We start from the raw sequence: 24448 nt of genomic DNA, 5'->3' as shown, positions 1-24448 counted from the left end.
GGCTTTCTTTTGATTTCCTGTAGCATGATATATATTTCTCCATCCCCTTACTTTTAATCTGAAGGTATCTTCCAGTCTAAAATGAGTTTCTTGTAGACAGCATATAGATGGATTTTGTTTTTTAATCCATTCTGCTACCCTTGTCTTTTAATTGGAGCATTCAGCCCTGCAATGAAAACTTTGATGTATTAGATTTCTGTTTAACCAAATCATTATCACCATTTTGTAAAAAAAACATTGACTGATTTTCCCTCCTCCATATGACAGTTTATTTTAAATTAATTTTATTTTTTATATTTTCATTAAAAAATTCTTTTAATGTTCATTTTTGAGAGAGAGAGGGAGAGAAGGAGACACAGAATCTGAAGCAGACTCCCAGCTTCAAGCTGTCAGCACAGAGCCTGACGTGGGGCTCAAACCCACAAGCCATGAGATCACGACCTGAGCTGAAGTTGGTTGCTTAACTGACTTAACCACCCAGGCACTCCTTTTATTTTTTTAACATTCATTTATTTTTGAGAGAGAGAGGGGAGAGAACACGCATGCATGTGAGCGGGGAAGAGGGAGAGAGAGGAAGGCAGAGGATCTGAAGCAGGCTCATTGCTGTGAGCACAGAGCTCCGTGCAGGGATCAGACTCATGAACCTGTGAGATCATGGCCTGAGCTGAAATCAAGAGTTTGCTGCTTAACCAACTGACCTACCCAGGTACCCCCATATGACAGTTTACAGCTGGTAATCGGTTACTGTTAGAAAGCCTGTGAGTCTCTGCTCCGTCAGGAGTTTTGCTTTACCAAAAGTTCTCTTGTTTGTGAAATGTGATTATGTCATTTGTAATTATTGTACAGGCTGTATTATAACAGTTAATCAAATCAGCTAATTGGAAAAAGTGTTGGAATGGGGAATGTGAGTAATGAATAAAAAGATATATACTTTAGGGGTGCCTGGGTGGCTCAGTCGGTTAAGCGTCTGACTTGATTTCTGTTCAGGTCATGATTTCATTGTTCGTGGGATCGAGCCCTGCATCAGGCTCTGTGCTGACAGCATGGAACCTGCTTGAGATTTTCTCTCTCCCTCTCTCTCTGCCCTTGACCCACTCTTACAAGAATGCTGTTTCTCTCTCTCTCTAAATATAAAATAAATAAACATTAAAAAAAAGATATATACTTTAATTTTATTTAAAGGTAATAACATAAATTGTATCTCTTGTGATAGAACCATAACCTTTTTGAGAATGAGTCCAGTGATTAGAGTTCTGATTTCTTTGTTTCTTTGTTTCTTTGTTTGTTTCTTTCTTTCTTTTGTTCTTTCTATTAAAATGGAGTAAGAATTTAGATACTTTTTTCTTTTTTAAATTTTTAAAAATATTTTTATTTATTTTTGAGAGAGAGAGAGAGAGAGAGAAAAAGAGAAACCACAAGCTGGGGAGGGGTCAGAGAGAGAGCAAGACACAAAATCTGAAGCAGGCTCCAGGCCGTGAGCTGTCAGCACAGAGCCTGATGGAGGGCTCAAACTCGTGAATTGCAAGATCATGACCTGGGCTGAAGTCTGACACTCAACCAACTGAGCCGCCCAGGTACCTCTAGATAGTTGTTAATCAGTGTGGGTACAGACTAGATTTTCTCTTCCATTATTTTGGATTATCTTCAGTTGATTTGACAAGTAATTGTGTGTGTATATCTTTCTATTCAACTATGAGTCTTTTCAAAGCATTCAGCTTAGTTTTTACTGGAAAAGAACTTCATTTGGCAATGTGATCTTTCATAGTACTGTTACTTAGAAAAATTAGGAAGCCTGCATAATTGGATTTGGTAGTAAATGTGACCTGGCTGTAGATAAGAATGTATCTCAGTTGGTGGAGCAGAAATATATAAGTGCAGGTATCCGTAATGACTCTCCATATCCACAATGGCCTTAGTTCATTGACTACAGTCACCATTCATCAGATTTTACTGGCAGAATGGAAAATGTCAAATAAGTCAGGTGTGTGAGTTTGTGTTTTTAACTGTTTCAGAGTCTTCTGTTGCTTTATTCTTGCCACTACAAACAGCACTGCATTGAATATTCCTGTGTACATATTTTGTAACCATGTGCTTTTATATCTCTAGAATGCATTACTAGATATGATTTTTTGGGTCAAAGATATGTGCATTTAAAAACTTGATAGCTTTTGTCATATTGCCTCCATGGAGCTTGTACTAGTATACACTTCGGTGATGTATGAGAGTATGTCTTTTGTCATATCTTTACCAACCCTAGTATAGTATCAAATTCTTTGCTGTTTACCTCTCTTACTCTCTTATTTGTGCAAACATGTATGTCTGGGGCTCCCCAGACTGCTTCCAGGTTTGATGATTTGCTGAGTTCTGGGACTCAGAACTCATTATATAGGTGTATTTATTTAGTATGATATTGGCTTATTTTTGTATAAAAATTAATTTGTATTTTGGTCTATTTTATAAAATTTGTATCATTTACTTTGTGACATGGTTTAGCCATAATAAGTAAGCTTAAGCTTTTGGAAAAGGTTAGGCACTTTTTTTGAAGTGATGGTAGAGAGTGAACTTATTCATTGTGCCAAATTTAAAAATTGCTTTTTAACTGAAAGGTAGGTTAATTCTCTGAATTGTGAGGTTAATTTTAACAATGGAATATCTTTATATTTAACACTTTAGATGGCGACTGTCAAAAGGAAATAGGATCATGGCAGCAGATGATGACAATGGTGATGGAACAAGTTTATTTGATGTCTTTTCTGGTAAGAGTTCATTTTAACTGTCTTTCTAAATTTATTTCATTATGAAATCATTTATTCTCATTGAAAACACTGTTATCAACTTTTTTTTCCCCCACACATAAATGAATTAATATAATAAAGTGCCTGGCAAATAGGAAATGTTTAGTAAATGTGAGCTTTCTTATTATTATATGTTTTCAGGGCTCCTAAATTTAATGCAATTAACACTTTCACCAATACAAGTGGTAATAATATTTATTTACCAATCCAAAGAAATATAAAATATGTATTTGTTACTCCTGAGTAAGTTGAATACATTATGTATGGCCCTTTACTCCCAAATACTTCAGTGTGTATTTCATAAGAAAAAATTGGGTTTTTAAATGTAACAATGGAACAATTATCAATTTCAATAAATTTAACATTGATATACATTTATTTAATCTGCTATTTTTGTTCCTATTTTACCTGGTAACCCCAAAATATTTTTATTATTAAATTTTAATCTATCATTTTAATACTTATTTTAGTTTTTCTCATCAATATTTTACCTTCTGATTTTCTTGCCTTCTTTCAAATGTTGAATTTATTTTATTATATAAAAATTTGTTTGTAATGTTTTTTTATTTTTGAGAGAAAGGGACACAGTACAAGAAGGGAAGGGGCAGAGAGATTGAGGGAGACACAGAATCCGAAGCAGGCTGCAGGCTCTGAGTTGTTAGCACAGAGCCCAGTGCGGGGCTTGAACTCACAAACTGAGTTCATGACCTGAGCTGAAGTCAGATGCTTAACCAACTGAGTCATTGAGGTGCCCCGTACATATTTTAGAATTCCATTCTAATTTATATATTAGTTTTTTGGGCTACAACACCTGTATGATTATTTTTTAGTGGCTGCTTAAGTATAATATCAAATTCTTTGCTGTTTACCTCTCTTACTCTCTTATTTGTGCAAACATGTATGTCTGGGGTTCCCCAGACTGCTTCCAGGTTTGATGATTTGCTGAGTTCTAGGACTCAGAACTCATCATATAGGTGTATTTATTATCCCTGCTTAAGGGATTGCAGTATACCTCTTTAACATTTTGTAGTCTACTTCCTAGTATTATACCTTTTTACCTAAGATGTAGAATCTTATATGTATAGTTGTATTTAACCTTAATCTATCCTTTTATGTTAAAGAAGTCATAAACCTCATGATACACAGCTTCAATTTTTACTTTGAATCATTCTATGTATTTTTAAAAACTTAAGAGGAATTAAAAGAAATTAAGAAAAATTTGTCTTTTATATTTACTCATTTGCCATTTCTAGTCCTAGTACCCTCTAGTATCCTTTTAGTATCATTTTCCTCCCCATTCTCTTTTCTTCTTGGACTGCAGATATATAGTATGTGAGAGCTTTTGATATTACTAAGGTTACTAAGATTTTTGTTGTTTATTTGTTTTAAATCTTTTTCTCTCTGTTCTTGAGATTGGTAATTTATTGATCTATCTTCAAATTCACTGGCTCTCCTGTTAAGCACATACAGTAAATATTTTTTACATTAGATATCGCAGTTTTCAGTTTTAGAATTTTCATTCTTTGCTCGTTTTTAGTTTATTATTATTATTTTAGTAATCTCTACATCCATTGTGGGGCTCAAACTCATGACCCCAAAATCAAGAGTTGTACACTCTTCCAACTGAGCCTGCCAGGCACCCCTCATTCTTTGTTTTAATGGTTTCTATTTCTCTACCAAGATTTCCTATGTAGTAATTTTGGATTGCATTCTGGATGCTGAATTCTTTTATGTTCTAGAAACACTGGATTATGCTATATTGCTCTGAAGAGTGTTTTTACTTTTAGCAAGTATTTAACTTGGCTGAACTTAAACTACTGTCTTCTCTGTAGTGGACAGCAACTGAAAACTCTTCAGATATTTTACCTTTAACTGGACATTTTGGAGTTCTAACCTTTACTTATGTAGTTTGGGGGTCACTTGGAGATTTGGGCACAAATTGGAGAATACTCTTTCTGGATTTTCTTTTGTAGTTTCTAGTTGCTGTCATCATTCCCCAAGTTTTTTCTCTCATTCTTCGAGCTACTAGGACCAGAGGTTTCCATCTGATTTTCACTGCCCATTGTGGCTCCAACTAGCGCTTATCCTTCTACAACAATTACAATAAAGGGGGATAGGGGATGCATACAAGATTGTTTTCTCCTTTCAGATGTTGTTTCTACTTGAGTTTTTGTCAGCTTTGGTTTGTTTTTTAGATTTTCAGATTGCCTGGCCATTTTTTTCTTATTTAATTGAGGTATAATTATACTTATAATATTCTATTAGTTTCAGGCATACGGCATTATGATTCAATATTTGTATATAATGTGAAATTATCACTACAATGATAGTCTAATGGTAGAGCATTTGATTACAGATAGCTTTTAATAATTTGTTTAGAGTTTATAGTTGTTATCAGCAGGAGATTGATCTGGTAGAACCACTCTGCTATTATGGAATTGGAATCTTCTTACAAGTTTGTTTTTGAAAGTGAGTTTTTAAGTCTAAATCTTATGTAATAGAGTCATAAATCAGTGTATTAAGATCTTTATTTATAAAGATGTTTAAAAATTATAGACAATTGTCTTTTTTGGTGTAAGACTAATAACGTCTTTGTCTTTTCTTGGATTAGAGAAACTTTACTAACTGTATAAAGTCATTTTTAACTAGTCTTTGGTTTTCTTGCAGCTTCTCCTCTTAAAAATAATGATGAAAGTTCTTTGGACATATATGCTGGGTTGGACAGTGCTGCTTCTGGTACGTAAATCCTAAAATAAAAGTTTCATTTTCTTTGGCCAGTCTGTTGGAAGTATTTATTTTGTTGTTGCCAATTCTTGGAGTAATGCATAGTTCCTGAACAATTGGCCCATTCTTCAAAATGATTATACTTAGGTAATTATTTTCTTGACCAAAGTTTGATCAGTAAAACAAATTAGCACTAAGTTTTGCTACTCATGTGGTTTCAGATTTAACTGGACCTAGAGTAAATATATTTGTACATTGAAATGGAGCTGGTTATGGTGTCTGTACATATATTACTACTCATACTGTCATGGCTTACATATTAGAACTTTTGAAAAGGGTAGTTACTATAAATGTGTTCAAATTTATCAGTAAAGGGCATCTGGGTGACTCATTTGGTTGGGCATCCATCTTTGGCTCAGGTTATGATCTTGCGGTTCGTGTGTTCGAGCCCCGCATCAGGGTGTGTGCTGACTGCTCAGAGCCTGGAGCCTGCTTCAGATTCTGTGTCTCCCTCTCTATCTTCCTTCCGCCATTCGTGCTTTGTCTCTTTTTCTCTCTCTCAAAAATAAACATTAAGAAAAAAACCTTAAAAAAACCAATATATCAATAAAAGTGTGATATGCAGAGAGTCTAATGACCTATCCAATTTAGAAACCTTTCCATAATCAAAATCTCTCAAAGCTTTAAACAGTTATGATCCTCACATCTGATTTGTTGCCATAAATATTTTAGGTAAGTTGGGTTTCCAACCAATCAGAATAGATTTGGATGAAATGAAGGAGATGGAGAAATATATAGTCCCTTGATTTGAAGTAGACAACATCAAAAAGCTTAACACCTATATTTTCTATTTTCCCCACCTTTATTGAGATGTAGTTAACATGTAACATTGTGTAAGTTTAACATGTACAAGTACTGATTTGATACACTTATATATTGCAAAATGATTACCACTTTAGCCTTAGATAACACCTGCATCAATTATGTGACATAATTATCATCTCTTTTTTGTAGTGAGGGCATTTAAGATCTATTCTCTAGTAACTTTTAAGTATGTAATACAGTATGATTAACTATATTCCTAGACCTTATTCATCTTATAGCTAGAAGTTTATACTTTATTTTTTTTATTTTTAAAGTTTATTTAATTATTTTGGGGGGGGCAGAGACAGAGAGAGAGAGAATGAGCGGGGGATGGGCAGAGAGAGAGGGAGAGAAAGAATCTCAAGTAGGCTTTTCACAGTCAATGCTGAGCCTCACATGGGTCAGATCTCACAAACCATGAGATCATGACCAGAGCTGAAATTAAAGAGTCCCAACGCTCAATTGACTGAGCCACCTAGGGGCCCTAGAAGTTTATACTCTTTGATCAGCGTCTCTTTTCTGTCACCCCCAGCCCCTGGTAACCACTGTTCTAGTCTGTTTCTGTGTATTTGGCATTTTTAGATTTCACGTACAAGTTGTATCATATGCTATTTGTCTTTCTCTTTCTGACTTATTTCATTTAGCATAATGCCTGCAAGGTCTGTCCATGTTAGTGCAAATGGCAGGAGGTCCTTCTTTCTCATGGCTGAATAATATCCATTGTATACATATGCCACGGCTCTTTTAACCATCTGTTATGAACACTTAGGTTGTTTCTATATCGTGACTATTGTGAATAATGCTGCAGTGAACATGGGTGTGCAGATATCTCTTTGAGATTGTTTTTTTTTCTTTCTAAGTTTTTATTTATTTTGAGAGAGAGAGAGAATGAGGAGAGGAGGGGTGGAGAGAGAGGGGGACAGAGGATCTGAAGTGGGCTCTGTGTTGACGGCAGAGAGCCCTATATAGGTGGGGCTCAAACCCACAAACTGAAATCATACTTACAACTCTATTATATATTAGTTTCAAGCATACAACATAATAATTCAATATTTATATGTGATGTGAAATGATCACCACAGTAATAGCCTAGTGGTAGAGTATTTGACTACAGATAGCTTTTTGTACAGTACAGAGAGCCTGACAGGGGGCTCAAACCAACTAACCACTTTTACCTGACCCAAAGTTGGACGCTTAGCCACTGAGCCACCCAGGCATCCTGAGATCCTCTTTTTCTTTCCTTTGGATAATACCCAAAGATGGGATTACTGAATCATATTTCTAAGTTTTTGAGGAACCTCCATGGTGTTTTCCATAGTAGCTGCACCAGTATACATTTCCACCAATCTTGCACAAGTGTTCCCATTTTCTCCACATCCTCACCAGTACTTGTTATTTCATGGTTGGTTTTTCTGTTTTTTTGTTTTTGTTTATTTGTTTTTTAATCGGGGAAATCTCTGATAACAGCAGTCTTTACTGAACATTTATTTACTAAGTTTGGCGAGTGTTTGGTGCATTTTATTTTTTACTTATTTTATTGAAGTATAGTTGACATACAGTGTTATATTAGTTTCAAGTGTACAACATAGTGATTTGACAATTCTGTACCTAATGCAATGCTCCTCATGGTAAGTGTAGTTACTATTTGTCACCTTACAAAGTTATTATAATATTATTGCTTATATTACCTATTTATACCTTTTTGTCTCATCTTTTTGATGATAGCCATTCTAGCAGGTGTAAGGCATTATCTCATTGTGATTTTGATTTGCATTTTCCTAATAATTAGTCAGGTTGAGCACTTTTTCATGTTCCTCTTGGCCCATTTGTGTGTCTTTGGGAAAATGTCTATTCAGTTTCTCTGCCCATTTTTCGGTCAGACTTTTTTGTTGCTGTTGAGTGGTTATGAGTTCTTTATGTATTTTGGATATTAACCCTATGTCAGACACATAATTTGCAAATATTTTCTCCCGTTTTGTTGGTTGCCATTTCATTTTGTTGATGGTTTTCTTTGCTGTGCTGAAGCTTTGTAATTTGATGAAGTCCTACGTGTTAATTTTTGCTTTTATTTCCCTTGTTTTGGTGTCAAATCCAGAAAATCTTTGACAAGATTGATGTCTAGGAGCTTACCCCTATACGTTTTTTTCCCTAAGAGTTTTGGGTCTCACATTTAAGTCTGTTTGGAGTTTGTGCCTAGAGCAAGATAGAGGTCCACTTTTCTCAGTACCGTTTATTAAAAAAGAGCTTATCTATTCCTCATTGTATATTCTTGGCTTGTCTGTCATAAATTAATTTACTGTATATATTTCTGGGTTCTTTATTCTGTTCCATTGATCTGTGTATCTGTTTTTATGTTAACAGCATACAGTTTTGATTGCTCTAGCTTTGTATTANAAGTCGGACGCTCAACCGACTAAGCCACCCAGGCGCCCCTCTAGCTTTGTATTATAATTTGAGATTAGGAAATGTGGTGTCTACAGCTTTGGTCTTCTTTTTCGAGATAGCTTTGTTTATTTGCAGTTTTTTTGTCATTTCATATGAATTTTAGGATTGTTATTTCTATTCCAATGTCTATTTCCAATGACATTGGAATTTTGATAGGGATTGCATCGAATCTGAAAGTACATGTTTTAATTCAAGGGCTTTTTGTATGTTTGTTTTAGACAGTGCTTCCAAATCGTGTGTACCATCCAGAAATTGTTTGGATTTATATGAAGAAATCCTGACTGAAGAAGGAACTGCAAAGGAGGCAACATATAATGATGTATGGGTTGCCAGAATTAAGGACACAGTTATTTTACCCTTTTGTAGCTTCTGAAGTGCTGACATCATCTTACTGTTAATCATTCTGTGTTGAAGAAATAGCTCTTAGTCTAAAAGAATATTTAAGTCAGTTTCTGACTTCAGATCTTTTAAAAATCTTTTCTGAATGGTTGTCTAAATTTAGTTATAATTTTGCTTGATTAAATTTAAGTGTCTGAATATGTAAAACCTCAACAGGCAATCAGTGTGATAAAACATTTTATCTTTTCATGATTTGTACGAAGTTATAAAATGTCCCAAGATTTAATTCAGACAATTTTCTTTCTACTTTATTTGAATTTTAAGGTCTGGCGATTGAGTGTGAAACTAAACAAAATATGTTTTTGGTTGATACAATTTTAAAAACCAGTAATTTTACTAAATTTCTGTTAATAGAAATAGACCTTGTCTACCCTTCATAGTGGGTTGATTTTCTAAATGTTAAAATATTTTTAAATGGTCATTTAAACTAAGAAAATAATTTAGAATGATGCTTAATCTGTTTATATCTTACAGTTGCAAGTAGAATATGGTAAATGTCAGCTGCAAATGAAAGAGTTGATGAAAAAGTTTAAGGAAATACAGACACAGGTATGATTGTAATGAATATTTTTGCCTTTCACTCTCTTTTTTTCTAGTCATTGAAGAAAAGTTTTGAGGCACTAGGGCCTTTTGCATTATTTTAAAATCAAAATGTAATAATTTTTTGTTAGAAATTAAAATGCTTAAGTGTTGGCGATTTATAAGGAAATTCTTTTTAGTGTTAAATGAAATAGCAAATATGGCAAAACATGCGTTTTCTGTGTCAATGAAAATGATATAGGAAAACTGATTGCTTAAATGGCATTGGCATAAAGATCTGTTACACTAGTTAACAGTTAAGTAATAGAACATTAGTGGAGATGACATCAAGTGGGTTTGTTTTTTGTTCTTTTTAATTAATTTGTTTTGAGAGAGAGAGCGAGCGAGAGCGTGAGTGAGCACAGGTTGGGAGGGGCAGGGAGAGAGGGAAAGTCCCAAGCAGGTCCTGCACTATCAGCGTGGAGCCCAATGTGAAGTTTAAACCCATGAACTATGAGATCATGGCCTGAGCCAAAATCAGGAGTTGGATACTGACTGACTGAGCAGCCCAGGAGCCCTGATACCAGGTGTTTTAAAAGAGAATGGTTTGAAGAGCAAAGATTTAGAATGGCTGTTGGGGGAAGATGGTGATCCCTTTACAATTTTTGCAAGAGTGACTTTTTGTGAGCATGCTGCAGAATACAGGAATGTTATATCTTGGTCTGATTTTTATTTTATTTTTAGTTTAATTTACCTTATTTTGTCTTAGTAAAGTTGTTTCTCTTTGTTTCCGTTTCCTCCAGATAACTAGCCAATCCTAATTTCATTCTTTGTTCATCTGAGAATTAGTACATTGTTGCAAGTTAAACCTAAGTTGTTAAGTATAATAAAGCTTTATCATTTTTATTTTCAATTTTCAAGGTAATGACCCAGACAGAACTTTTTTCTTATTATTTATTATCTTTTCATTTTGATCCCTTTTTTAAAAAAATGTTTATTTATTTGAGAGAGAGAGTGCAAGCATGTGCATGTATGTGTGTATGGGAGGGACAGTGAGAGGGAGGGAGGGAGGAAGAGAGAGAGAGAGAGAGAGAGAGAGAGAAAATCCCATGTAGGTTCCATGCTCAGTGTGGTGCCTTATCTCATGACTGTGGGATCACAACCAAGAGTTGGGTGCTTAACCGAGTCACGTAGGTGCCCCTTAATCCATGTTTTAAGCAGTTTAACTTGAAATGGCCTTTCTTCAGTGTTCGTTTTCTTTGAATCTCAGCTGTATAATGAACATAATAGTATTTGTTTCTAATAGGACTTTTTGGGGAATTATACAAGATAAAAAATGTGATGCCTGGTGTGCAGTTAGAGCATTCAGTAGTCAGTAGCTATATTGAATAAGCAAAAGTTTATAATCCTGTAGACCTATACTTTATTTATATATGTATTTTAAATATATTTTATGATGTTTAGAATTGCAGCTTAAAAAATGAAAACCAGTCCCTTAAGAAGAATATTTCAGCACTTATCAAAACTGCTAGAGTGGAAATAAACCGCAAGGATGAAGAAATAAATAATCTTCACCAAAGGTATAATTGAAGGCTGTGGATCTGTTTATGAATTACATGGCTGTTGATATGTGGAATATTTTAAACTTTTGAGTGGAAAAATAGGAAAATCAAATATTTTATTAAGTCTTTAAGGTTTTACTATGACTAATATTTTCTCTTTTTAAAATTTTGGTTGGGGGCAGTATCTTCTGGAGAATTTCATATCTTTCCTTCCCTTGTATCGTCAAACTTCCAAAGCAGTTATCTAAACTTGCTGTCCTTGTTTTCTGTTTCTACTCACTCTTGACCCCCTTTCACTCTGACTTCTGCCTCCATAAGTATACCAAAGTGGCTGTCATTTGGTCAATGGTGACTGCCACTAGCTCTATCAAATAGTTTTGATTTCTCATTTTAACCACCCTCACACATTATATGACATAATTGACCTTTTCTTGAAATAGTCTCTTGATTTGGCTTTCATGATTCTTAATTTTTTTCCTAACTTGAGGTTTATTTTTCTGTACTTGACTAGGTTGGAATTCTTCAAAGCTCAGACATGTTTTTTCCTTTCTCTATCAGTATATTCATTTGAGGTAATCTCACTCCTACTAGGGAGTTCTGTTTATATAGCGATAACTACTTCACGTCTATACAGAATTTTCAAAATTACCTCATCCAAAATGGAATTTATGATCAAACTTCTTCAGTTGTTTCCTAGCTCAGTGGATTCTCCATCATTTATTCAGCTGGTGTAAGCCAGAGACCTGAGGTAGACTGGCCATTTAATTTATTGCCATACCAGGACCCTTTTGAGAGTAGAAGGGAGTGCTATTAATAATTGTACTGAGATTAAATTTCTAGTCTGGGACACAGAGTCACCGTGCCTTGAAGTTATCATTGATGCCTCTCTAATCATGCGTCAGACCTAATTCATTACCATGTCCTGCCGATTTTTATGTCTTTATAATCTCTCAAATTACTCATTTCTCTCCGTTTTTACCATTGTTGTTACCTATCAACTGTCATCTGACAATAGTTTTTGTGCTGGTATTTCTGCATTCATTCTTGCTCTTTTCCACCTCTGGTTCATCTCTTTCAGTATCAAAGCCCCAGACTGGACACTTTTTATTTTCTTNCTCATAGTTCATTTTTGCTCTTGATTCCCTTGCCTTTGGAGATGTGTCAAGTAAGAAATGGCTGCGGTTGAGGTCAAGGAGATTGTTTCCTGCTTTCTCCTCTAGGGTTTTGATGGCTTCCTTCCTGTCTCACATTCAAGTCCTTTATCCATTTTGAGTTTATTTTTGTATATGTTCTGAGAAGATGATCTGGTTTCATTCTTCTGCATGTTGCTGGACAGGACACTTTTTAAAGCACAAGTCTGGACGTCTCACTATCATAGAATTACTCCATCCTATCCTCTTTCTTAAGTAAAATACATCAGTTGGTTCTCATTGTTCTCAGGATAAAAGATCATAAATCTGAACGTGGCCCACAACGCTGTTCACAGTATGGTCCTAAACTACTTTTCAAGCCTTGCCTTTAGTGTTTACCTTTGCCCTAGGCATCATAGCTCTGGAATTTCTGCATTTTTTTGGTTACTTGGATGTACCATGAGCCCTCACTTTGCATAGACTGTTGCTACCTGTTTCCTATCCTCCACCTGCTGAAAACCAACTTATCCTCAGGTTTCAGCATAAACATCCTTTTCACAGGGGTATTAATCTGTTATTCTTCTTATACTTGGAATTTTTAAAATCATTAATGGGATTACTTGTTTAATATCTTTCTCTTTCTTATGTCCCTGTTATTTCTGTTAAGAGCTCTTTGGGCTAGAATTAAACTTTAGTATCTATCTTTTTACTAAACTAAGCTTCATGGGAGCAGGGACCATGTCTTTGTATCTTTACCAGTTTATCAAGCACTTAGCTCAGAGCTTGGTGCATGGCAGATACTCAATAAATGATTGACAGGTGAATGAAGGTAATTTTATATATGGACTAGATGATACCATGAAGCACGTATAGGCCTTTTGAAAATGAAGATGGCTGTGTTTACTAAACTAAATCGCACCAATGCAGCTAGTATGATTGCCTCCTGAAATACTGGGGAAATTTTATACATATTTAAATCTTTTAGGGGATGGGTGTGATTTTTCAACAGTGTGTAGAGAGAAACTGGGTGAATAAATGATGAGAATTAAGTCATTAGATTGATTCACGTGGTTATACCTTATCTAATAAACATTCTGCCTATTATTTTCACTTTTTAATTGTGACCTGTATCTGGTATTCTACTGGTGTTTATCATTTGGTTGAAACCTTATGTTTAATAGGAAAAATATAAGTATTAATGTAAGGTGAAAATTTAAGAGTATAAATTCTAGAAAGTGTAATATAAAGATTTGTTTTAAATAAAACTTTTTTTTAAGTTTATTTAAGTAATCTGTACACCCAATATGGGGCTCAGACTCATTACCCCAAGATGAAGAGTTGCATGCTCTTCCAACTGAGCTAGCCAGGCTCCCCTTAAAATAAAACTTTTGATAGTATTTTATCTATCTAGCATGCATGTGCTGGAGAGGGGTGGAAAGAGAGGGAGAGAGAGAGAATCATAAGCAGGCTCTGTGCTATCAGTGCAGAGTCTGATGTGGGGCTCGATCCCACGAATGGTGAGATCATGACCTGAGCCGATATAGAATTAGATGTTTACCTGATTAAGCCACTGATGCACCCCCAAATTCCCCACCCCTTTTTTTTTTTTATAGGGATACTAGTTATAGTGGATTAGGGCTCACCCTAGTGACCACTCTTTAACTTGATTGCTTCTTGAAAGACCCTCTCCTCAAAGTCACATCATAAAATACTGGGAGTTATGGGGTGCCTGGGTGGCTCAGTCGGTTAAGCATCCGACTTCAGCTCAGGTCATGGTCTCGCGGTTTGTGCGTTTGAGCCCCACATCAGGCTCAGGCTCTGTGCCAACAGCCAGCTCAGAGCCTGGAGCCTGTTTCGGATTCTGTGTCTCCCTCTCTCTCTGACCCTCCCCTGCTCATGCTGTCTCTCTCTCTCTCAGATATAAATTAAACATTAAAAGAATAAAATCTAATAAAATACAATACTGGGAGTTAGGACTTCAACATATGAATTTGGAGGAGAACACAACTTAACCCATTATAAGATCCATATAAAATCTATATATTGTTTTAGATTGTCTATCTCCCATGTCCTCTTTTCTTTTATAAAATCTCCCCTTATTCCTGAGTCTCTTTAAGTTTTGGTGTTCTCTGTACATTTAGAACTGATTAGGATTAGATTTATGGAGATTTAGAGAAATGATGGAAGTTAAGAAAGATGGACTTAAAATATTACAAAGAACTAAAATGAGCTATTTGCATTTTATTGTTAGGAAAACTGCCAGTTTTCTGAAACACTAATATACAACCTTAAGACTTAGGCTTTTGCTTGGTCAAATAATAAATATATGCCATTAACCAGAAAAGAATCACAACTCTATATTTCTCTTTATTTTTGCATAGTATGTGTACTTTAATATGGCTGTTGATGCTTTGGTTTACTGTGGGATTGTATGTGAAACAAAAAACCAGGGTAGAGAGCTACATAGAACTCTACGATTGTGTTGTCTGACAACTTTTTACTTTTCCTTCTGTTTCAGTTGCACTAGAATGAGTGAGGGAAAGAAAATAATAGCACTTGTTCTAAAAGAAATGAATCTGGTTAGTTTGGGAGTTATCACCTTTGGTGAGGGAAGTCTGGAAGACCTTGGTAAGTGCTGGGATAGAACAGAGAGGTCCTCTAGACTTTGTTTGAACAACACATATGAAAGAGAGCTCCTTGTTTTGAAAACAGGCCTATTTAGTTGGAAGCTGGTAAGCATCACTCACATCTTTATATGAAGTAAAACAGTTTTGCCAGTGTGGTGACTCCTGAATTTTAAAGTGTTTTGCATATGATTAAAATCTGATTCATTGAAATGCAATTAACTTTGGTTTTTGTTAATTTCTATCTCTTGACAGATTGTCTGAGTTCTCACATTTTCGAAATAATCACAAAACTCTAAGGACACCAGATATAGTTAAAACAAAAGATCTTAAGTCCAGATCTCCCCATTTGGATGATTGTGCAAAGACTGATCCCCGAGTGAAAAGTGATGTTTCTAAAGATGTACATCATAGCACTTCACTGCCAAATTCCGAAAAGGAAGGAAAATCACATTGTGAAAAAAAGAGCACTTTGTATTTGTCTCCATTTATTGAAAAACACTGCAACAATGGCATTTGGTCACGATCTCATTATCAGGTTGGTGAGAGTATCTCAAATGAGGATAATAGAAGAGGGAGAAAAGATATTAGACATAGCCAATATAGCAGAGGAACTGATAGAATACGGAAAGACTTAAATACTAGCTGTGGTGATGGTGAATCAAGGAACACAGAGGCTAGTCAAAGGCTACAAGGACGTCCTGAGAAATATGGTAAAGCTGAACCGAAGGCTGAAAGTAAAAATTCAAAGTTTAAAAGTAACACAGATTTGGATTATAAAAATGAACGCATTAACTCTTGGGATAAAGAGACATTTAGAGAAAGGTCATATATTCGAGTAGAATCTCAAAGTGACAAAAAACTAGAAAGACAAAGTGAAAGATCACAAAATACAAATAGAAAAGAACTTAAGTCACAAGATAAAGAAGAAAGAAAAGTTGATCAGAAACCTAAATCCGTAGGAAAAGACCAGGACCATTGGAGAAGATCTGAACGACCATCACTTCCTCATTCCAAGAATGAAATAAAATCTTCTCATAATTCAAGTAAATACCATCTAGAAGAGAGAAGAGGAAGAGAAGATTGTAAAAGAGATAGAGGTGGAAGTAATCATAGTTTTCAGGAAGGAAGATGTCCATCCTTTTTTTCATCCAGCAGAACTCATAAACACATTGACTCCAAGGAAGTTGATGCTGTGCACCAATGGGAAAATACACCTTTAAGAGCAGAACGGCATAGAACTGAAGATAAGAGGAAAAGAGAACGAGAAAGCAAAGAAGAAAATAGGCATGTAAGAAATGAAAAAAGAACACCTATTGAACATTTGCAAACTAGCAAAGAAACGAAGAAAACCACAACTAATTTAAAGAGACAGAATGAGCCCAAAAATGATAAAGGTGAAGTCTCTAACAATGAGGTTTCTGAAGGAGCAGATAATAAAGAGCCTGCAATTAAAACTGACAGTGGCCCAAATGACACAAAAAACAAAGACTTAAAGTTGAGTTTTATGGAAAAATTGAACTTAACTCTTTCTCCTGCTAAAAAGCAGCCTGTTTCTCAGGATAAACACCCGAAAATAACCGGTATCTCCAAATCCAGTGGCATATGTGATTTGGAGTGCTTGGTGCAGGCGACAACAGTGACATGTGTTTCCTCTGTCAGTGAACATACCGCAGAGGAAACCAAATCAAAGTTATTGGAACCAATGGATGCTCTTGCAGTTGCATCTGAACCCAGGATCAGTGATCCAGAAAGGAAAATAGAAGGAGAGAGTAGTTTGTCGGTTAAATCTGTTGAGAATATTGTGGGCTGTGATGTGTCCATTTGTGGTACAGAGACTTCCTTCTTAGCACCTATGGAAATGGAACAAACAGAATCCTTGTTTCCATCATCAACAGAGATGGAACAAACCATTAATGGTGCCAGGGAAGCAGTTCCTATGGTAATGGACATATTACAAACAAATGTTTCTCAAAACTTTGGCTTGGAATTGGATACTAAACAAAATGATGGTTTAAATTCTGGTAGTATTTCTGAAGGTATGGAGATGAAGGAGCCTTTTGCAACAAAAGTAGCTGAATCCAGAGATAGCATTTTGCAGCCTTCAGTTGAAGAAACTGAAATTTTGCCAATAGTCCTTTCAGAAGATGGTAACCCCAAATTTGAGCATTCTCTTGTAGATACACCACTGGATGAAAGTAAGTCTTGTCCTTTGGAGCCTGGCTCACCTAAAGAGACACAAGAATCTTTACTTCAGCAGTCTGAGTTAGTGGACAACAGAATGGAAATCGGTGAAACAAACTCAGTATATAATGATGATGAGAATTCAGTTTTGAGCATTGACCTCAATCACCTGAGGCCTATTCCAGAAGCCATCAGTCCTCTGAATAGTCCAGCGAGACCTGTAGCAAAAGTTCTTAGATTGGAAAGCCCATCTCAAGTTTCATTATGTAATAACAGTCATAAAGGTAATAGTTTATATTATGTTCTATAACTTTTTGTGAGAATAAAAATATATAAGCAAGAAGAATTAGTGCTTTTTTGATCGCATAATTAACAATTGTTCAGGCCCCTGTTAATTAGAGAGGTACATTGAGCCTTTACATTTAGATAATTCTTATTTTTTACAAACAAGGGAGTGGTAGGACAGGTTGTTGTAAATACTCTTTGCTTGCTTTCAGATAAATTTTTCATTCAAAAGCCATCATCAAATGGTATAGAGTAGGTGATGCTGCTAACATGAAGTAAAGATACCTGACCAGTTGGTTGATGGTTATCCAAATGACCAAACTACACTATCACTGAGTACCAACTGAGGCCAGGAAAAATATAGGGCATGATTAAGTATTAAACATTAACATTCTACTAAGAAAAAAAGCTATTAAAATAATGACTAAAGACCTATGACATGATTAAATATTAGGCATTAACATTCTACTAAAAAAGCTATTAAAATAATGAATTGCCTCAGTACTTAAGTTTTTGTTGTTTAGTATGAAAATATCAAATGACTAAAACTCAGTTGTCATGTGACTATAATACAGTTTTCTCTTCCACAGATACATTTCCACCAAATTCAGTCCAGTGTACCTCCAAGAGCAAGTGTGATCTCAATAAGGAAAATCAAAAGCCAGTTTGCAAATCTGACAAATTTACAGATGCAGACTACCATAAGAATTCATCTTTAGATGAATTGGAAGAAGGAGAAATTATAAGCGACAGTGAAAAATCTAAACCACAAGAAGGTTTTGAAAAAAGTGTCAAACCTAAAACTTCTACTGATGTCCAAAATGCAAAAAGCAGCCCAGGAAGTAGGAAAAGTACTGTGCACTTGGGTAAGGACAGTAGGAAATCATCTTCTATAAAAATTCATCAGACCAAAAGCAGATGGAATAATAGACAAAGTGAATCGAACAGATCTTCAAAAACAGAGAGGAAAGATAAGACCATGAGTACCTCCAGCCTGGAAAAAATAGTTCCAATTATTGCTGCACCCTCTTCTGTACGAGAGATTATGCACATGTTACGAATGATAAGAAAACATGTAAGGAAAAATTATATGAAATTCAAGGTAAAATTTTCATTAATACAATTTCATAGAATTATCGAGTCAGCAATTTTGAGTTTTACATCACTAATTAAACACCTTGATTTGTCCAAGATCTCAAAGTCAGTGACTACTTTACAGAATAATCTCTGTGATGTTATAGAATCCAAACTGAAGCAAGTTAAAAAGAATGGCATTGTGGATCGTTTGTTTGAACAGCAACTACCAGATATGAAAAAAAAATTATGGAAGTTTGTAGATGAACAGCTGGATTATTTGTTTGCAAAGCTTAAGAAAATCTTAGGAAAGTTTTGTGATTCCATAAACTTTGGCAGTGACAGTGATGAAGGAAAACGTGAAAAGATAAATAAGGAGAAAGCACAATTTTCAAATTGTCAGAAGGGCAATGTGGACAATTCCAGCAAAGAAATGCTGAAAGAGAAATCCCCCAAATCAGAAGATTCTGTTAATCATAAGTCTTCACTTGGATGTAAAAATCCTGAGGAAAAACCTCAAGATAATTTCAGTATTAACACAGTAAAGCGTGACATTAAAAAAAGTTTTAACACTTGCCTTGATAACATTAAGAACTCTCAGTCTGAAGAACACTCCATAGAACTAAAATGTCCCCGCACCCCAAAGCCAGGAAAGATGGAAGGGAGCACTACAGAGGATGCACAGACATCCCAGCATGCAGCTCTGAAGCCGGAACGCAGTTTTGAGATTCTTACTGAACAGCAAGCATCTAGCCTTACTTTTAATTTAGTGAGTGATGCACAGATGGGTGAAATATTTAAAAGTTTGCTACAGGGTTCTGATCTTTTGGATAACAGTGTTAATTGTAATGAAAAAAGTGAATGGGAGTTAAAGACTCCAGAAAAACAGCTGCTGGAGAGTCTTAAGTGCGAATCTATACCAACTTGTACAACTGATGAGCTGGTTTCAGAGGTGGTTTCTCCATGTCCTAAAATGATTAGTGATGACAATTGGTCATTATTGTCATCTGAGAAAGGTCCATCTTTGTCTTCAGGACTTTCTTTGCCAGTTCATCCTGATGTGTTGGATGAAAGCTGTATGTTTGAAGTGTCCACTAATATAGCTTTGAGTAAAGATAATGGATGTAATTCAGAAAAGAGCAAGCCCTGCATTTCCTCCATACTCCTTGAAGATCTCGCAGTCTCTTTAACAGTACCATCACCTCTGAAGTCAGATGGCCATCTCAGTTTCTTAAAGCCTGAAGTTTTGTCTAGTTCAACTCCTGAAGAAGTTATTAGTGCCCATTTTAGTGAGGATGCCTTACTTGAGGAAGAGGATGCATCTGAACAAGATATTCATTTAGCTCTGGAGTCTGATAATTCAAGCAGCAAATCAAGTTGTTCTTCATCATGGACAAGTCGGTCTGTTACTCCAGGCTTTCAGTACCACCCCAACCTACCCATGCATGCTGTCATAATGGAAAAGTCCAATGATCATTTTATTGTGAAAATACGGCGTGCCGCACCATCTACTTCCCCTAGTCTTAAACAGAATATGGTGGCTGATGAGTCATTGTCATCTTTGCCCAGAGTGGAAAAGGAAGCCGATAAAGCAGCAGAGAAAGAATATGTTTCATGTCAGAATGGAGTTTTTAAATCTGTAGAGGAATTAAATTCCAACAACAACATTAATAGCAGTAAATCAGCTCATGAAGAACAGGACTGTATGATACAAACACAGGTTCCTGATATATATGAATTTCTTAAAGATGCTTCAGGTAAAGTGAGTCATAGTAATGAAGTGGCTGATGAGTGTTTCAAGTTGCATCAAGTATGGGAACCAAAAGTACCTGAAAGCATTGAAGAATTACCTCCAATGGAAGAAATTTCACATTCTGTTGAGGATCATCTTCCAAACACATATATAGACCTCACAAAAGATCCAGTCACTGAGACCAAAAACTTGGGGGAATTCATAGAAGTAACAGTTTTAAATATTGATCAGTTGGGATGCTCTGAAGGTACTTTGGATCAGAATGCTCAAATACTAGATAATATACAGCCTGATACTGTAGATGCTTTTATTGATTTGACACAAGAGGTTTCAAGTGAGAGTAAAAATGAGAGTAACCGTCCTGCTTTAGATGTTGAACGCTCGGAGTGTCAGGTGATATGTGTAGATGAAGATAATTCTAAGGAAGAAAAGATGCAAGTGGCAAATGGGCCTTTGGAATGCATTGTTGAGGAAGCCTGTATCGATTTGACCTCAGAACCTTCCAGTTCATGTGAAGTAAAAAAGGATGATTTAAAATCAGAGCCAGCATCAAATTCTGATAGTTCAGTGTTGCCTGGGACTTTGGATAATGCTCCTAAAAAGAGAAAAAACCTTTCTGATCTAAATCATTCTCATAAAAAACAGAGAAAGGAAACAGACTTAACCAATAGGGAAAAGACCAAGAAAATTACCCAAGATTCTGGTGAGAATGGTGAAGCTCACCAAAAGAAAGCCAGTAAGAAAAAAGATCCCTCATCATTGAAGTCAAGCCCAGGGATTGAGGATCTGTCAGCAGCAACTGCCACTTTTCCTACAAGCCTTTCTGCAAAGAATGTTATTAAAAAGAAGGGAGAAATTATAGTTTTATGGACAAGGTAAGAATCGTGAGACTTTTAAGTCACCAGGAAATTTTGAGAGGCCAGGCATCTGTTCTGTCATGTCATCACAGTTTTATCCCTTCCTAAAATAAGGCAGGCTTGACTGGCCAAAAGTAGCCAAAGGTGGTAGAAGATGCATTTTAGAGTGCAGTCCAGCTGTAGTATAGAACAGTCTAGGGCAGGGGCTCTTAACCAGGTATGTGCATTAGCACCACAGACATAACTTTTCACTGTTCTTTATTTTTTAAACTTTTTTCATGAAAAATTCTTTGATTTGGTAAGGAACTGGTATAATCACATTTTAGAAAGGAAGAGTGATGGTGGTGAAACCGGGGCAAAAAGTACATTTGTAATTTGAGTTTTCCCCCTAAACAAGGAGTTTCAAAAAAGTCTCATCAATTGGTTGTCCTCTTGACTTTCATGTAAACTTTTTAAGAAATGGAGATTTAAAGGTAACTACATATGTGAACCATTGGACTAGAGGTTCGTGCTCTCTAGACTTAACTAGAGTGCATAACAAGGGAAGCTGAATCTTGTTGAAATTGGTGACCAGTTTAATTTAATTTGTTTTAATCTATTTTAATTACATTTAATTTTAAAAGCTAGATTTCAAGAGGGAGAGCATGCATGTACAAATGGGGGAGGGGCAGAGAGAGAGGGAAAGAGAAAATAGCAGTTTCCATGCTATCAGCATGGAGCCCAACATGGGACTCAATCCCAGGAGCTGTGAGATCATGACCTGGTCCAAAATCACAAGTCAGGCACTTAACCAGGAACCCCTTATTTTACTTTCTAAAAAGTTTTATTTTAACCAAAAGCACTAGCTATCACAGACCACCACCAGTCTCTAAAGTGGAATTTGGGGACATACACATTTCGGGAACAGTTGGTGTTTGGATGCACCTGGAGGGCCTGGCTCCATTTGAGAGTCCCACGTCCTTTCTTTCTTTCTTTTTTTTTTTTTTTAAGTTTTATTAATTAGTTAATATAGAGAAAGCACAAGTTGGGGAGGGGCAGAGAGAGAGAGAGAGAGACAGAATTCCAAGCAGGTTCTATTCCATCAGCACAGAGCCCCATCGAACTCAAGAACTGTGAGACCATGTCCAGGGCCAAGATCAAGAGTAGAATACTCAACTGACTCTGCCACCCAGGCACCCTGAGAGTCCCACATTCTTTCTCCCTTGACACCTTGAGCTTAGCTCAAGTCTCTAGAAACTGTCCCTTTGCTTTTGCTCTTAATCTCTGGTCCTGGATGTGCTCAAAGGTCTAGGGCAACTGTATAGCAACCTGCTGGTGACCAGTTCAATACCACAGTCTTCCATGTCTTCATTCCAGATAATTTATAGATGGCAGAATATAATCTCAGAAGACTATAACACACACTGGTTCAGATCATGTAGAAAAACAGAAGTCTGGGGATGAGAATACCTGGAATCTATTTTACTTTTGTTTTTTCTGCTTATGAAGACTATGATCTTGTTTGGGCTCTAATTTTAAAAGTACTCTACATATTGGGTCGCCTGGGTGGCTCAGTTGGTCAAGCATCTGACTTCAGCTCATGCCATGATCTCATGGCTCATGAGTTCAAGCCCCATATCTGACACTGCTGTCAGTGTAGAGCCCACTTTGGATCCTCTGTGTTCCTCTCTCTCTGCCCCTCCCCTGTGTGAACATGTGAACTTTCTCTAAAAAGTAAACATTAAAAAAAAAGTACACATTAAAGGTAGAATTAAAAAAAATCCTTAATTTTGTCATTAGAATAAATTGGTTTGTTTTAGAAATTTTGGGGGGTGCCTGGGTGCCTCAGTCAGTTGAGCATCTGAGTTCAGCTCAGGTCATAATCTTGTAGTATGTGAGTTCTAGCCCCATTTTGGGCTCTGTGCTGATAGCTAAGAGCCTGGAGCCTGCTTCAGATTCTGTGTGTGTGTGTCTCTCTCTCTGCCTCTTCCCCACTCACACTCTGTCTCTCAAAAATAAATGTTAATTTTTTTTTTTTAAATTTTGGGAAATATCTGTGAACTCGAAGATTAAAATCATCCATAATATTTCTCAGAGATAATCCCTGTTTGTATTTTGGTATATGCAGGGGTTTTGTTTGTTTGTTTCTATGGGCTTTTAATAAAAATGTCACCTTCTATTTGTAGACATTAAGGCAGAGGAATTTTTGTTATCTTTCTACTCTAATCTACAAAAGCTAAAATAACATTTTTCTCTCTTCAGAAATGATGACCGGGAAATTTTATTGGAGTGTCAGAAAAGAGGGCCATCATTGAAAACATTTTCTTATTTAGCAGCCAAGTTGAATAAAAATCCTTATCAGGTAACTACCCAATTTCTACATCTCTATAATTTTACAAATGTTTCTACTATAAATGCTTAGATTTAACCTTTATCACACCTAAAATATGTAGGTATTTATTAGCCAGTTTCTTAAAAAAAATTTTTTTTTAACGTTTTTATCTATTTCTGAGAGAGCAGCATGAGCAGGGGAGGGTCAGAAAGAAAGGGAGACACAGAATCTGAAGCAGGCTCCAGGCTCTGAGCTGTCAGTACAGAGCCTGACGCAGGGCTTGAACCCATGAACCGTGAGATCATGACATGAGCTGAAGACTGACGCTTAACCGACTGAGCCACCCAGACGCCCCTAAAAAAATTTTTTTAATGTTTCTTTATTTTGAGAGAGTGCAAATGGGGGAGGGGCAAAGAGAAGGACAGAGAAAATCCCAAGCAGGCTCCACACTGTCCATGCAGAGCTGATGTGGGGCTTGATCTCATGAATCGTGAGATCAGGACCTGAGCTGAAATCCAGAGTTGGACGCTCAACTGACTGAGCCACCCAGGTGCTCCTATTACTTTCTTTAACAGTATGGCTTTTTATGTAGGACTGTTGAAAAGTTGGTAAGAAGAACCCGGCTCGCTCAGTCAGTGGAGCATGTGACTCTTGATCTCAGGATCTTGAGTTTGAGCTTCACTTTGGTGTAGAGATTACTTAAGGAAATTAAAAAAATAGATAAAATCTTAGTGACTGTGGAAGTAGTTGGAACAATCCTAATTTTTTTCCTGTTTTCTTACCATTTAGTTATTTGATCTCAAGCTGCCTTATAATGATGCTTGCTTCTTTAAGAATGTTTAATATTGAAAAATTAAACTAGCAATCACCTGTAGTATGAAGATATTTTATTTTTCCAAACATTACTTCATGTTTTTATTAT

At 36.0% G+C, this 24448-nt stretch overlaps 1 protein-coding gene across 3 annotated transcripts in view; it reads left to right on the top strand.

Moving 5' to 3' along the window:
• CASP8AP2 (caspase 8 associated protein 2) overlaps window positions 1-24448 on the top strand; it is a 36890-nt gene that overhangs the window by 10135 nt on the left and 2307 nt on the right. For all 3 annotated transcript variants that reach the window (XM_077750238.1, XM_077750236.1, XM_077750237.1), the window contains 8 exons: window positions 2674-2756; window positions 5463-5531; window positions 9047-9147; window positions 9702-9776; window positions 11211-11326; window positions 15318-17530; window positions 18122-21233; window positions 23457-23556. In XM_077750238.1, the coding sequence (XP_077606364.1) occupies window positions 2702-2756; window positions 5463-5531; window positions 9047-9147; window positions 9702-9776; window positions 11211-11326; window positions 15318-17530; window positions 18122-21233; window positions 23457-23556 (5841 nt within the window). In that variant the 5' untranslated portion in view covers window positions 2674-2701. The remainder of the gene's footprint in view (window positions 1-2673; window positions 2757-5462; window positions 5532-9046; window positions 9148-9701; window positions 9777-11210; window positions 11327-15317; window positions 17531-18121; window positions 21234-23456; window positions 23557-24448) is intronic.

Source organism: Crocuta crocuta, unplaced genomic scaffold, assembly GCF_008692635.1.
Source record: "Crocuta crocuta isolate KB4526 unplaced genomic scaffold, BGI_CrCroc_1.0 scaffold9, whole genome shotgun sequence".
Taxonomy (NCBI): Eukaryota; Metazoa; Chordata; class Mammalia; order Carnivora; family Hyaenidae; genus Crocuta; species Crocuta crocuta.
This window is presented reverse-complemented; position numbering and strand designations above follow the sequence as displayed.